This window comes from Myxine glutinosa, chromosome 14 (assembly GCF_964187855.1).
Source record: "Myxine glutinosa chromosome 14, kmMyxGlut1.1, whole genome shotgun sequence".
NCBI lineage: Eukaryota > Metazoa > Chordata > Myxini > Myxiniformes > Myxinidae > Myxine > Myxine glutinosa.
In genome coordinates, this window is record NC_136274.1 from 87444199 (window position 1) to 87459551 (window position 15353).

Here is a 15353-nt window from a genome sequence, read left to right on the forward strand (position 1 = left end):
TACACAGCTCCGGAGGCAGGGGGCGCAGAATAAACAATAATAATAATAATAAAGCACACAATCAAAAAAATATACAGTCTCATATCCGCAACAATACAGTTCATCATTCATCAACAAAATCAAAACCATTGGAAACATTTACAAAATTAGAATATGAAAAGGAGATTAATTTGAGAAAGCCCAAGTTTAAAGTTGGTGATATTGTAAGAATATACAAATGGAAAAGTCATTTTGAGAAAGGTTATACACAAAAATGGACTCGTGAATTATTTAAAATCATTGATGTAATGGATACAGTCCCTTGGACCTACAAATTATATGATTTAAATGGAGAAGAAATCTTGGGTTCATTTTACTCGCAAGAATTACAAAAAACACAAGTAAGCAGATAATACCCTTGAAAATAATAAATAAATAAATAAAATGTAATGGGGATACGTTTTTAAATCTGTGAACCCCAAACACAGAATCCCACAACTTTTTAGTTGGGGCTTAACTTTTGTGTGTGTATAATGGGGATACGTTTTTAAATCTGTGAACCCCAAACACAGAATCCCACAACTTTTTAGTTGGGGCTTAACTTTTGTGTGTGTGTATGTGTGAGTGAGTCATAATAATATACAAACCCTAACCCAACCCATCCCTAACCCAACCCCATCCCTAACCCAACCCAATCCCATCCCATACCCAATCCCATCCCTAACCCAACCCCATCCCTAACCCAACCCCATCCCTAACCCAACCCATCCCTAACCCTCACATTCAAAATCCCAACCCTAACCCAACCCCATCCCTAACCCAACCCCATCCCTAACCCTCACATTCAAAATCCCACCCAAACCCTAACATAATCTTTCTTTTCTTATTTTTTTAAATACGTATTTCTTTTTTTTTTTTTTTCCTCTTCTCCCAATTCTGTCTTTCAAGGCTTTCAAGTTTGAAGAAGTAGAAATGGGAAGAAAGAATTTTCCAGCATTTTCTTCCTCGAACTTTCTTGATATTGCTTAAATCAAGCGTCATTAAATAAAGAACATTGTTCATTGCTTTAGAATCCAAAGTCTCCAAGAGGAACCCCACAGGTAGAGTCTCCAAATTAAAACCAACTTTCCAAGTTCCCAAGGTATAACCACATTCCTGTTGAGCCTCCAAGATAGGTATCACATTCCGAGTCATCAAAACAAAACCCCCATTCCGAGTCTCCAAAAATATAACCATCTTTCCAAGTCCCCAAGGTAGAACCACAATTTTCAGAAATATTGGGGGTTTCCGTGATAAGTCTCACATAGTATAACTGCGGACCATCAGGGAAAACTTCCCTTTCCCAATTTTTTAGGGTTTCTATGATGTGTCTCACATAGTATAACTGCGGACCATCAGGGAGAACTCTCCTTGCCCAATTTTTTAGGGTTTCTATGATGTGTCTCACATAGTATAACTGCGGACCATCAGGGAGAACTCCCCTTTCCCAATTTTCAGAAATTTGTGGGTCTCCAATGTATGACTTGTATTCTGGCTCATCAAGGTAGAACTTGTTCAGTGGGTTTTGTTTTCATAACTCACAACAAGTATCATCATGGTAAAACTCTTTTTCAGGATTTTGTGGATCTCCAAGGTATAACTCTTTGGCTGGGTCATCAAGGTAGAACTCGTTCTGGGGGTCTTGGTTGTTCAAAATGTCTTCAAACAAAAAAATAACTTCATCCCAAGTTGTGTTAAAAGCAGAATTTTCATTTCGTATCTCAGATACAATTTCCTGTGAAAGAAAATAACAATGTATTAATTTAATACAATATTTTTTATTTGTATAAATCAAGCTCTATGAATATTAAAATAAACTTTGTTAACTCTTACACGAGTCTCATCTAAAAAAAAAAAAGAAAATAAATAATTAAATTAATAATTAATTAAATAAATAAATAAATAAATAAACAAACTTACCTCCATTGATAAGAGGTTCGAGTCCAGTTCATCAATCTGAAGGTTGAGTTCTACACAGGTAGTAGGACTCCAAGGAATAGCAAAGTTATCCCATTCCATTTCGGCATAGTAGTCCATTCTCAAGTGAAGCAGAAAGCGTGTTTGAAAAAGCCTGTGTGGTTGGTGCCTTTTATAAGGACTGGGTGTGTCATTTCCTGTGGAAATTCCCTGGGTGTGTCTTAACTGGAAATGATGTGATGGAAATTCCCTGAAAATGATGTAATGTATTACCTGGAAATGATACAATGCTGAAGAGTTTATAAAGTGGGTGGGGTTTAGCAGAAGTGGGCGGAGCTTATCAAAAGTGGGCGGGGCCTAGTAAAAAAAGTGGGCGTGGCTTAACAAAAAGTGGGTGGGGCTTAGTAAAAAGGTGGGCGTGGCTTAACAAAAAGGTGGGCGTGGCTTACCAAAAAGTGGACGGAGCTTAACAAAAAGTGGGCAGAGCCTACCAAAAAGTGTGTGGCACTGGAGGCGCTCAAACAAGAACATTGAGGGAGGTTTACCATTTTATCTTAGCTCAGTTAAAATATCTTAATAAAGAACCAAACTCAAACATCTTTTTTGTTTATATATTAGATGGTGAAGGGAGTGGCAAGATAATTAAATTATTTCCCACGCATAAACAAATATTTGTAGGGTCGTTGTTTGAGTGGGCCAAAGATGATTCACCAGATGATATTAAGAGTAAAAGGTTAAAAGGTCCATAAGGTCAGAAGGATTACAGGTTCACACAGAAGGACCATTGTTTAAGTGGTCTAATGAATAAGGATAACATGTCAAAAGGTTAGAAGGTTCGTAAAGAACAGGGTGAGAGAAATAGAGGTGTTTAGGGGCAATGAGGGAGGGGAAAAATTAACATGCAAGTCAATGGGAAAATGAGAGTGTCCCAGAAGCAACATATATATACACTACTTATGTAAAAGGGAATATGTAAAAGGGAATATGTAAAAGGGAATATGTAAAAGGGAATGTGTAAAAGGGAATATGTAAAAGGGAATATGTAAAAGGGAATATGTAAAAGGGAATATGTAAAAGGGAATATGTAAAAGGGAATATGTAAAAGGGAATATGTAAAAGGGAATGTGGAAAAGGGAATATGGAAAAGGGAATATGTAAAAGGGAATATGTAAAAGGGAATGTGGAAAAGGGAATATGTAAAAGGGAATGTGTAAAAGGGAATGTGTAAAAGGGAATATGTAAAAGGGAATATGTAAAAGGGAATATGTAAAAGGGAATATGTAAAAGGGAATATGTAAAAGGGAATATGTAAAAGGGAATGTGTAAAAGGGAATATGTAAAAGGGAATATGTAAAAGGGAATATGTAAAAGGGAATATGTAAAAGGGAATATGTAAAAGGGAATATGTAAAAGGGAATGTGTAAAAGGGAATATGTAAAAGGGAATATGTAAAAGGGAATATGTAAAAGGGAATGTGTAAAAGGGAATATGTAAAAGGGAATATGTAAAAGGGAATATGTAAAAGGGAATATGTAAAAGGGAATATGTAAAAGGGAATATGTAAAAGGGAATATGTAAAAGGGAATATGTAAAAGGGAATATGTAAAAGGGAATATGTAAAAGGGAATGTGTAAAAGGGAATATGTAAAAGGGAATATGTAAAAGGGAATATGTAAAAGGGAATATGTAAAAGGGAATATGTAAAAGGGAATGTGTAAAAGGGAATATGTAAAAGGGAATGTGTAAAAGGGAATATGTAAAAGGGAATATGTAAAAGGGAATGTGTAAAAGGGAATATGTAAAAGGGAATATGTAAAAGGGAATATGTAAAAGGGAATATGTAAAAGGGAATATGTAAAAGGGAATATGTAAAAGGGAATGTGTAAAAGGGAATATGTAAAAGGGAATATGTAAAAGGGAATGTGTAAAAGGGAATATGTAAAAGGGAATATGTAAAAGGGAATGTGTAAAAGGGAATATGTAAAAGGGAATATGTAAAAGGGAATATGTAAAAGGGAATATGTAAAAGGGAATATGTAAAAGGGAATATGTAAAAGGGAATATGTAAAAGGGAATATGTAAAAGGGAATGTGTAAAAGGGAATGTGTAAAAGGGAATGTGGAAAAGGGAATGTGGAAAAGGGAATATGTAAAAGGGAATATGTAAAAGGGAATATGTAAAAGGGAATATGTAAAAGGGAATGTGTAAAAGGGAATATGTAAAAGGGAATATGTAAAAGGGAATGTGTAAAAGGGAATATGTAAAAGGGAATATGTAAAAGGGAATATGTAAAAGGGAATGTGTAAAAGGGAATATGTAAAAGGGAATATGTAAAAGGGAATATGTAAAAGGGAATATGTAAAAGGGAATGTGTAAAAGGGAATATGTAAAAGGGAATATGTAAAAGGGAATATGTAAAAGGGAATATGTAAAAGGGAATATGTAAAAGGGAATATGTAAAAGGGAATATGTAAAAGGGAATATGTAAAAGGGAATATGTAAAAGGGAATGTGTAAAAGGGAATATGTAAAAGGGAATATGTAAAAGGGAATATGTAAAAGGGAATATGTAAAAGGGAATATGTAAAAGGGAATGTGTAAAAGGGAATATGTAAAAGGGAATGTGTAAAAGGGAATATGTAAAAGGGAATATGTAAAAGGGAATGTGTAAAAGGGAATATGTAAAAGGGAATATGTAAAAGGGAATATGTAAAAGGGAATATGTAAAAGGGAATATGTAAAAGGGAATATGTAAAAGGGAATGTGTAAAAGGGAATATGTAAAAGGGAATATGTAAAAGGGAATGTGTAAAAGGGAATATGTAAAAGGGAATATGTAAAAGGGAATGTGTAAAAGGGAATATGTAAAAGGGAATATGTAAAAGGGAATATGTAAAAGGGAATATGTAAAAGGGAATATGTAAAAGGGAATATGTAAAAGGGAATATGTAAAAGGGAATATGTAAAAGGGAATGTGTAAAAGGGAATGTGTAAAAGGGAATGTGGAAAAGGGAATGTGTAAAAGGGAATATGTAAAAGGGAATATGTAAAAGGGAATATGTAAAAGGGAATATGTAAAAGGGAATGTGTAAAAGGGAATATGTAAAAGGGAATATGTAAAAGGGAATGTGTAAAAGGGAATATGTAAAAGGGAATATGTAAAAGGGAATATGTAAAAGGGAATGTGTAAAAGGGAATGTGGAAAAGGGAATGTGGAAAAGGGAATATGTAAAAGGGAATATGTAAAAGGGAATATGTAAAAGGGAATATGTAAAAGGGAATATGTAAAAGGGAATATGTAAAAGGGAATATGCAAAAGGGAATGTGTAAAAGGGAATATGTAAAAGGGAATATGTAAAAGGGAATATGTAAAAGGGAATATGTAAAAGGGAATATGTAAAAGGGAATATGTAAAAGGGAATATGTAAAAGGGAATATGTAAAAGGGAATATGTAAAAGGGAATATGTAAAAGGGAATATGTAAAAGGGAATATGTAAAAGGGAATATGTAAAAGGGAATATGTAAAAGGGAATGTGTAAAAGGGAATGTGGAAAAGGGAATGTGGAAAAGGGAATATGTAAAAGGGAATGTGTAAAAGGGAATATGTAAAAGGGAATGTGGAAAAGGGAATGTGTAAAAGGGAATGTGGAAAAGGGAATGTGGAAAAGGGAATATGTAAAAGGGAATGTGTAAAAGGGAATATGTAAAAGGGAATGTGGAAAAGGGAATGTGTAAAAGGGAATGTGTAAAAGGGAATGTGTAAAAGGGAATGTGGAAAAGGGAATGTGGAAAAGGGAATATGTAAAAGGGAATGTGTAAAAGGGAATGTGTAAAAGGGAATGTGTAAAAGGGAATATGTAAAAGGGAATGTGTAAAAGGGAATGTGTAAAAGGGAATGTGTAAAAGGGAATATGTAAAAGGGAATGTGTAAAAGGGAATGTGGAAAAGGGAATGTGGAAAAGGGAATGTGTAAAAGGGAATGTGTAAAAGGGAATGTGTAAAAGGGAATATGTAAAAGGGAATGTGTAAAAGGGAATGTGGAAAAGGGAATGTGGAAAAGGGAATGTGGAAAAGGGAATGTGTAAAAGGGAATGTGTAAAAGGGAATGTGTAAAAGGGAATGTGTAAAAGGGAATATGTAAAAGGGAATATGTAAAAGGGAATGTGGAAAAGGGAATGTGTAAAAGGGAATGTGTAAAAGGGAATATGTAAAAGGGAATGTGTAAAAGGGAATATGTAAAAGGGAATGTGTAAAAGGGAATATGTAAAAGGGAATGTGTAAAAGGGAATATGTAAAAGGGAATGTGTAAAAGGGAATATGTAAAAGGGAATGTGTAAAAGGGAATATGTAAAAGGGAATGTGTAAAAGGGAATATGTAAAAGGGAATGTGTAAAAGGGAATATGTAAAAGGGAATATGTAAAAGGGAATATGTAAAAGGGAATGTGTAAAAGGGAATATGTAAAAGGGAATGTGTAAAAGGGAATATGTAAAAGGGAATGTGGAAAAGGGAATGTGTAAAAGGGAATGTGTAAAAGGGAATATGTAAAAGGGAATGTGTAAAAGGGAATGTGGAAAAGGGAATGTGTAAAAGGGAATATGTAAAAGGGAATGTGTAAAAGGGAATGTGTAAAAGGGAATGTGTAAAAGGGAATTAAAGGGAATATGTAAAAGGGAATATGTAAAAGGGAATATGTAAAAGGGAATATGTAAAAGGGAATATGTAAAAGGGAATATGTAAAAGGGAATATGTAAAAGGGAATATGTAAAAGGGAATGTGTAAAAGGGAATGTGTAAAAGGGAATGTGTAAAAGGGAATTAAAGGGAATATGTAAAAGGGAATGTGTAAAAGGGAATATGTAAAAGGGAATGTGTAAAAGGGAATGTGTAAAAGGGAATGTGTAAAAGGGAATATGTAAAAGGGAATGTGTAAAAGGGAATATGTAAAAGGGAATGTGTAAAAGGGAATATGTAAAAGGGAATGTGTAAAAGGGAATGTGTAAAAGGGAATGTGTAAAAGGGAATATGTAAAAGGGAATGTGTAAAAGGGAATGTGTAAAAGGGAATGTGTAAAAGGGAATATGTAAAAGGGAATGTGTAAAAGGGAATATGTAAAAGGGAATGTGTAAAAGGGAATATGTAAAAGGGAATGTGTAAAAGGGAATATGTAAAAGGGAATGTGTAAAAGGGAATATGTAAAAGGGAATATGTAAAAGGGAATATGTAAAAGGGAATATGTAAAAGGGAATGTGTAAAAGGGAATATGTAAAAGGGAATATGTAAAAGGGAATATGTAAAAGGGAATATGTAAAAGGGAATGTGTAAAAGGGAATGTGGAAAAGGGAATATGTAAAAGGGAATATGTAAAAGGGAATGTGTAAAAGGGAATGTGTAAAAGGGAATATGTAAAAGGGAATGTGTAAAAGGGAATATGTAAAAGGGAATGTGTAAAAGGGAATATGTAAAAGGGAATATGTAAAAGGGAATGTGTAAAAGGGAATATGTAAAAGGGAATATGTAAAAGGGAATATGTAAAAGGGAATATGTAAAAGGGAATATGTAAAAGGGAATATGTAAAAGGGAATATGTAAAAGGGAATATGTAAAAGGGAATGTGGAAAAGGGAATGTGTAAAAGCGAATCTCCCTCTCATGGTAGATCAATTACCATTTAAAGTATTTACTTCTTATTTGTCCTGATTTCACTTGGCTCGTTTAAACAACAACATAATTATTCTTAACACTGCACACACAAATAAGTTGTTGGCTCTCCATTCCACACGACAAACTCTTCATTTTACAACATATTTCCATCCTTTCTGGATCACGAGGAGAAAGATGCATCTTCTTTCCTCTGACTGGTCGAGCTTCGGAACTGCCTGAGGCTGAACAGCACGACATCTTTTACACCCCAAAACGACTTATTGATGAATGAAAAATGAAAAATGATAATGACGACGATGTATAAATTTGTCAGAGTTCACACAGATGTGCACACAATTTAGCAATTCGCCCAGCAAAGGTGGATAACAAGATGGTTCCTTGTGGTCATGTGATTACGTATCCTCCAATCACGATAGTTTTCACTCAAATAGAGTTCGCAGAACTCTAGCTTTCTATTGCTCTGAATGAACTGATGGAATGTGTAAAATGAAATTTTGGTGAAATTGGTGAAATTGAGGAGATTGGTGAAATGCCGGCTGAGATTAGCAAGCATATTCAATTGGCATCTTGTGCTATTTTCTGGTTCCTATTATCCAATCATTTTTAAAATGTTTTTACATGGCATTGTAGACAAAGTGTTGTTGATTTTGATGTGGATAATAATAAAGTGCAAGCTTCAAGATGGCCTGCACACTTGGTGCGGATGAGGAAAGAGCATGGCAGAGAGAGGGGATCGGTTGAGGGAGGAAAAGAGGTAAATCATGGATGAGATGGGAGAATTGTGTGAAGAGGGATATCAATAACGTGAGGTAGTTGAAGAGTGGAGAGACTTGACAGAGAACAGGGGGAAGTGGAGGAATATCATGGTCAAGACAAGGCAGAAACTTGGGACCACTGGACATCACCCCTTATAGGGGTGTACTTAAAGGGAAGAGAAGGAGAAGAAGAAGCACATCAACCATAACACTGCCACAAACCACGTCAAATTAGGCTGGCCGAGTTGAACACAAGCCTTTCATCTTGGATGGTGTTCATGAGTACCTGGGTGTAGATTAACCCCCATACATTGTGTTAATGCCTCTGCCGCTGCCGTGCAAGCCGTGATTCCTCTTGAGGTTGCAAGGTCACCTTGAGTCAGCGCTGCCTCATGACCCTTTGACAGATTGAGTTGATTCTGGAGTCATGGATGGAAACGGAGAATCGATGAGTGTACTGAACTTGACATTAATGGTGAGACAAAATATACATCCACCTTAGGTTACTGTATTTGCGTAGAAAGCATGATGTAAACAGATGCAAGGTGAACTTCCTGAGTATAATATGTGACAATGCCCTCGACGACGTACCCTTAAGGCTGTCGTGGTTTCATTTTCCTGATGCAATAAGCAATTTTAGTGCTAATTTGAGCTTTGTTACCAAACAATACACCGACAATCTGTTGAAAACAACACAGCAAGAAGTGTGGAAGTGCATCCTACCACAAGGTAATCGACTTCCTGTAGTAGACGGCGTGAGTTGGCCTGGCTAAGCTGTACCAACTGATTGCTGTGAGAGACCTGATCCATCTGCTCCTTGACACTACGAAGCATGTCCTCGTACGAGGCCAACGTGCTCTCGATGTGTCCCACTTCTCCGAGAGCCTCGTCCAGGAAGTCCATCAGAGTGACCACTTGTTTCTCCGATGCAATGATCCATTGGATATTTGCCTAGAAACGGATAAAACGGCAGAAACACATCACCTTGCAGCATCAAATAATGCAAATTAAGACCACAGCTCTTCCTTATTGTTTACAGTGTACTGGGATGTCCTTTTGCTTTCTCAGTCTTCTCCCCGCAAACTACCTCTCTCAACCATCCCCAACACAAACAGGAACTATTCTCATTTTCAACAAGACTTGCAACAGGACAAGTCCAAAACGATGGTTAAAAAAAGAAAATGAAGAGTTAAGAGTTCAACTGTTAACCCAGTTGGCAAACTTTCAAACCTTCATTTTTTTTTATTTTTTTTTGTATACAAGATCGAGGATCGTGAAAGAGCGAACATTAATCACACAAAAAGTCAAACCGACACATAAAACACAAAATAAGGGGAGCGGTAGACAAGATGGGGAGAGAGGGAGAAGGACACAAACACAAACGCAACATTTGAGAACAGGGACATCGGGAGAAATGTGGGAGGGAAAGGGCTTGGGGGGAGGTGGGAGAGGTATAAAACATATGCAATGATGTGAAGGTCAGCTTTTAGATGATGTACAGAAGGTCAGCTTTTATTTATTGCTGTTTCTATGCATACATATGTTTAATCCCCCCAGTTTGGGACGTTCGTGGCTCGAGCGTCGCGGGGTGTCCGCCGCTCGGGCGTCGCGGGGCGTCCGCCGCTCGGGCGTCGCGGGGCGTCCGCCGCTCGGGCGCCGCGGGGCGTCCGCCGCTCGGGCGCCGCGGGGCGTCCGCCGCTCGGGCGCCGCGGGGCGTCCGCCGCTCGGGCGCCGCGGGGCGTCCGCCGCTCGGGCGCCGCGGGGCGTCCGCCGCTCGGGCGCCGCGGGGCGTCCGCCGCTCGGGCACCGCGGGGCGTCCGCCGCTCGGGCACCGCGGGGCGTCCACCGCTCGGGCGTCGCGGGGCGTCCGCCGCTCGGCGTCCGCCGTTCGGGCGTCGCGGGGCGTCCGCCGTTCGGGCGTCGCGGGGCGTCCGCCGTTCGGGCGTCGCGGGGCGTCCGCCGTTCGGGCGTCGCGGGGCGTCCGCCGTTCGGGCGTCGCGGGGCGTCCGCCGTTCGGGCGTCGCGGGGCGTCCGCCGTTCGGGCGTCGCGGGGCGTCCGCCGTTCGGGCGTCGGCCGCTCGGGCGTCGCGGGGCGTCCGCCGCTCGGGCGTCGCGGGGCGTCCGCCGCTCGGGCGTCGCGGGGCGTCCGCCGCTCGGGCGTCGCGGGGCGTCCGCCGCTCGGGCGTCGCGGGGCGGTCGCCGCTCGAGCGTCGCGGGGCGGTCGCCGCTCGAGCGTCGCGGGGCGTCCGCCGCTCGGGCGTCGCGGGGCGTCCGCCGCTCGGGCGTCGCGGGGCGTCCGCCGCTCGGGCGTCGCGGGGCGTCCGCCGCTCGGGCGTCGCGGGGCGTCCGCCGCTCGGGCGTAGCGGGGCGTCCTCCGCTCGGGCGTCGCGGAGGCGTCCGCCGCTCGGGCGTCGCGGGGCGTCCGCCGCTCGGGCGTCGCGGGGCGTCAGCCGCTCGGGCGTCGCGGGGCGTTCTCCGCTCGGGCATCGCGGGGCGGTCGCCGCTCGAGCGTCGGGCATCACGGGGGCGTTGGCCGCTCGAGCGTCGGGGTCTTTTCGGTCTTCAGAAACTTCGGGGTATTTTGGGTCTTCGGGGTATTTTGGATCTTTGGGTATTTTCAGTCTTTGGAGCCTTTTGGGTCTGTATCTTCAGGATTTTTTGGGTCTTTGGGGTCTTCTCAATATTTTGGGTCTTCGGGGTATTTTGCATATTTTGGGTCCATTGGGTCTGCCGGTTTTGCGGTATTTTGATTCCTCTGGGTCCTTTGGGTCTTTTGGGTCCTCGGGGTACTTTCGTTTAAGTATTTCAGGTGACAATTGTGGGTGGTGTCAAGTCAGCTGTCCAACCAATGGGTAAAGAGCAGACATACATACACACATACAGTCACATGAAAAATTAAGTACACCCCATGTAAAGTTCTGACTTTTTCAACATATTTCAACATACAGCTATTTGATCTTCATTTCAACAATATTGATAAATAAAGGTGATATAATACAACAAATATCATGAAACATTTACATTTTGTCGTCCATTGTATAATTTAAATAAACAAATGCAAATTTTTGCATGTGGAAAAAGTAAGTACACCTTTGGCTCCAATAGGTAGTATTGCCCCTTTTGGCAGAAACAACCTCAAGTAGGCGTTTCTTCTAACTGTCTACCAGACTCTGACATCGACTGGGAGAAATTTTTGCCCACTCCTCCATGCAGAATTCTTTCAGCTGTACGATGTTTTTTTTTCTTTTTTTTTCTTGTATACATAATCGAGGCTCGTGAAAGAGCTAACATCTATTTCACAAACAAATCAAACAGACAAACAAAATATATAAAAAGAGGGAGCGGTAGACAAGATGGGGAGAGAAGGGGAAGCACACAAATACAACATTTGAGAGCAGGGAGATGTGTGGAAGGGAGAGGGCTTGGGGGGAGGAGGCTTGGGAAGGGGGGGGGGGGGGAGGGAGAAGTATAAAACACAAGGACACCAAGGACTTCCAGGACAGAAGTTGGTATGTCAAAAAAGTGGAATTGGGGTGAAATTAGCGGGGGGTAGAAAAGATCAAGGTTTTGGATTGGGGAAGATAAGAGATGGTGGTGAACAGCCGTTTTAAAGACCTGGAGGGAGGAGTGGGATTGAGGAGAGTGAGGGAGTTTTTTTCCAGAGGCAGGAGAAAAGAGGAATGAAGGAGTGAAGGTGAGCAGAGAGTCTTGATTTTGGCAGTTTAACCATCAGAGGGTTGCAGGCAGATCTTGTGCGACCTGTAGGAATATTTGGGGGACAGAGCCCAGGGAGAGCTGGGGGTGCAAGGCCGGAGAGGAGTCGGTAGAAGACGGAAAGACCACCAACCTGCCTGCGGTGAGTAAGTGAAAGGCCCTCGGAGATAGCGTCATCGCGGGAGATTCCAATGATTCTGAACGCTTTAGTTTCAACAGCGTGAAGACGAGCTAGGTGTGAGGCAGGAGCACCAGCCCAGAGGGGAGAGCAGTACTCCATTGAGCTGCGGATGAAAGCCTTGTATGTGGTGAGGAGCTTAGGTGTGCCAAGGAAGGACTTCGCACGACGGAGGATGCCCAGTCGGCGACTGGCTTTGGAGGCCAGCTTGGAAATGTGGTTTTCCCAGAAAAGATCATGGCAGATAGTGAGACCCAAAAGCTTGAGTGACAGAACTTCTTGGAGAGGATTCTTCAGAAAGTAGATGGGAGGGTTGTCCAGTCGGTCTTTTCGGAGAGACATCGTAAGTGAGAGATTTGTCAGGATTGAAAGACATGTTCCACTTGTTTGCCCAGTCTGTGATTTTGTCCAGGTCTGCAGAGAGTGAGGAGGCTGCAGACTGCCGATCTGTGGGATGAGGAATGGAGCGACAGAGAGTGGAGTCATCAGCAAAGAGATAGAGAGGATTTTCAAGAGAGTCAGAGAGATCATTGATGAAGACCAGAAAAAGCACAGGGCCCAGAACACTGCCTTGGGGAACTCCAGCCTGAACAGGAAGAGGAGATGAGAGAAACCCATTCAGGGCCACACGTTGACTACGACTAGAGAGGACGTCCGCCAACCGTGCGTGGAGATTTCCATGGATACCAAAGGAGGAGGGTTTGGTGAGCAGAGCGGGGTGCCAGACCGTGTCGAAGGCACGTGATATGTCGAGGGAAACAGCTCTAATTTCCTGTTTGGCATTGAGGACCTCCATCCATTGTTGAGACAGCAGAAGCAGCATGTCCAGAGTAGAGTGACCTGGTCTGAAACCAAATTGATGATCAGAGATCAAGCCATTGGAGATGAGGAAAGATTTCATATCCGAAGCAATGATGGATTCCATGACTTTGCTGATAATTGGGAGAAGGCTGATTGGTCTGTAGTTGCTAGGATCTGTTTTTGCACCTTTTTTGTGCAAAGCGGTGATGTTGGCTGATTTCCAAGCAGATGGCAGTTGACCTTGAGCAAAAGAGGGTGAAGAGAACAGAGAGGGAGTGAAAGAGCGGAAGAACAGGATTTTAGGACCCGTGGGCTGATGCCGTCAGGTCCAGTTGCAGAATCAGAGTCGAGGGTTGATAGAAACTTTTCCACCTTGTCGGGAGGAAAGGACACGGAGTCCAGGAGCAGCTGGGTACGACTGGGTACGGTGGGTACAGAGAGGGTTGGGTTTGGGACACAATATTTAGAGGCAAACACAGAGTTGAGGCATTCAGCTTTTTCACGTGCGGAGTCAGCTGTGTAGCCGTTTGAGGTAAGGGAGGGATGGAGGGGATGGAGGGGATGGAGGGGGAACAAACACCAGAAACAGATTTGACCAGACGCCACCAGGATTTGGAAGAGGGAGACAGATAAGAGAGTTCGGTCTTGAGAACGGAGAGATATTGTTCCTGGCTCTCCTGAGGGTGGACACACACTTGTTTCGGGCTTTGTGAAAGGAAATGAGATTTCCTTCCATTGGATTTGCTTTCCAGGAGACGAAGGCAAGTTGTTTCTGGGCAACAGCCTCAACACAAGATGGACGGGACACAAGTACCATGGACTGTACCATGGACGGGAGGAAGGGTATGACAACTGAAGACGAGATGGGATAAATCTGTGCATGAGAGAGAGAGCAATTTACTTTGGAAGAATTCCCAGGATGAGTTGATGTCAGAGGTGGTAGAGATGGGAGACCAGTCCAGATGATTGATGGCTGCTTGAAGACCGTGCCAGTTGGCCTGGGTGAAATGCCAGACTCGTCGACGCTGAGCAGGCTCCCTGAGAATGGTCAGAGAGATGTCCACTTTAACAAGCACATGATCAGATGAGCCGATTGGAGCAGAAGAAGAGCAGCAGACGTTTTCAGGGAAGTTAGTCAGAACCAAGTCCAGAAGAGAAGATGCTCCGTTGACTGAGATCCGGGTCAGGAAATTGACAGATTGTGTCAGTCCCAGTGAGTCGCAGAAGTCCTTTGCTGAGGAGGCATGGCTGGTGAGAGAGGTACCCATACCCAGCCAAATGGCACGGTGACAATTGAAATCACCACATATGAGGAAGATAGAGTTGGGATGAGTAGATCGAAGTTGGTCCATATTATCAGACAGCGAGATGTAGATTGAGTCATCACTGTTTGGTGGACGGTACAACACACATATGAACAAGAGGTGGGAGCCAAGGGGAAGCCGTAGCCAGAGGTATTCCTGGGGGTGAGGTGGAGAGAGTGCAGTGCAGGGCGAGTGAGGAAGAGAGTTTTTGATAAAGATAGCAACCCCACCTCCAGGACGAGGCTCAGGTCTATCATACTGGAGGAGGGAGTAACCCAGGAGAGATACTAAGGAATCAGAGACATCATGAAGGAGGAAAGTTTCTGTGAAGCAGATCACGTCTGGTTTGTCAGAAGCAACCTGCATGGAGAGATCAGTTAAGTTTGAACGAAGGCCCCGGATGTTTGAGGTCCATACCGTTAATGAAGAGGAAGGGGGCACATTGGATACAGAACAGGGGGGAGGAGGGGTAGGGTAAGATGTGGAAGAGGTGGAAGAGGTAGGGAGAGCTGTTGAAGGTGTGTCAGAGATTTCAGAATAGCTCGGAGAAAGGGAAGGATGGGGCGGACAAAAGGTTTGATGGTGATTGGGTGAGGACCAATGAGGTGTTATTTGAGGAGGGGAAAGAGCGAGGCAGAAGGTTGGGGGAGATGGAGGTGAGAGTTGGAAGGGGGAAGAAGCGGGAAGGACGCTTTAAGGAGGGGGAGTGAGAGGGGGGAAATTGAGAAGAAATGAGGGTGGGGATATTTGAAGGGGAGGGGCGAGGGGGGGAATTTAGGAGGGAAGGGACAAGGGGAGGGATTTGAAAGGGATGGGATATGGGGGAGATTTGGAGGGGAGGGGTGAGGGGGGAGTCTAGGAGGGGAGGGGCGAGGGGGAGTCTTAGAGGGGAGGGGTGTGGGGGGAGTTTAGGAGGGAATGGGCAAGGGGGGAGATTTGAAAGGGATGGGTGATGGGGAGGATTTGGAGGGGAGGGGCAAGGGGGAAGATTTGAAAGGGATGGGTGA

The 15353-nt window shown here is 42.9% G+C and overlaps 2 protein-coding genes across 8 annotated transcripts in view; one reads left to right on the plus strand and one right to left on the minus strand.

Moving 5' to 3' along the window:
* The window catches only part of EXOC1 (exocyst complex component 1), a 262527-nt gene that overhangs the window by 145612 nt on the left and 101562 nt on the right, over positions 1–15353 (minus strand). For all 6 annotated transcript variants that reach the window (XM_078768589.1, XM_078768584.1, XM_078768585.1 and 3 more), the window contains 2 exons: positions 9073–9300; positions 8636–8768 (listed from right to left, as the gene is read on the minus strand). In XM_078768589.1, the coding sequence (XP_078624715.1) occupies positions 8636–8768; positions 9073–9300 (361 nt within the window). The remainder of the gene's footprint in view (positions 1–8635; positions 8769–9072; positions 9301–15353) is intronic.
* Positions 1–15353, plus strand: part of LOC137439970 (THAP domain-containing protein 2-like) — a 234700-nt gene that overhangs the window by 113835 nt on the left and 105512 nt on the right. The window lies entirely within an intron of this gene.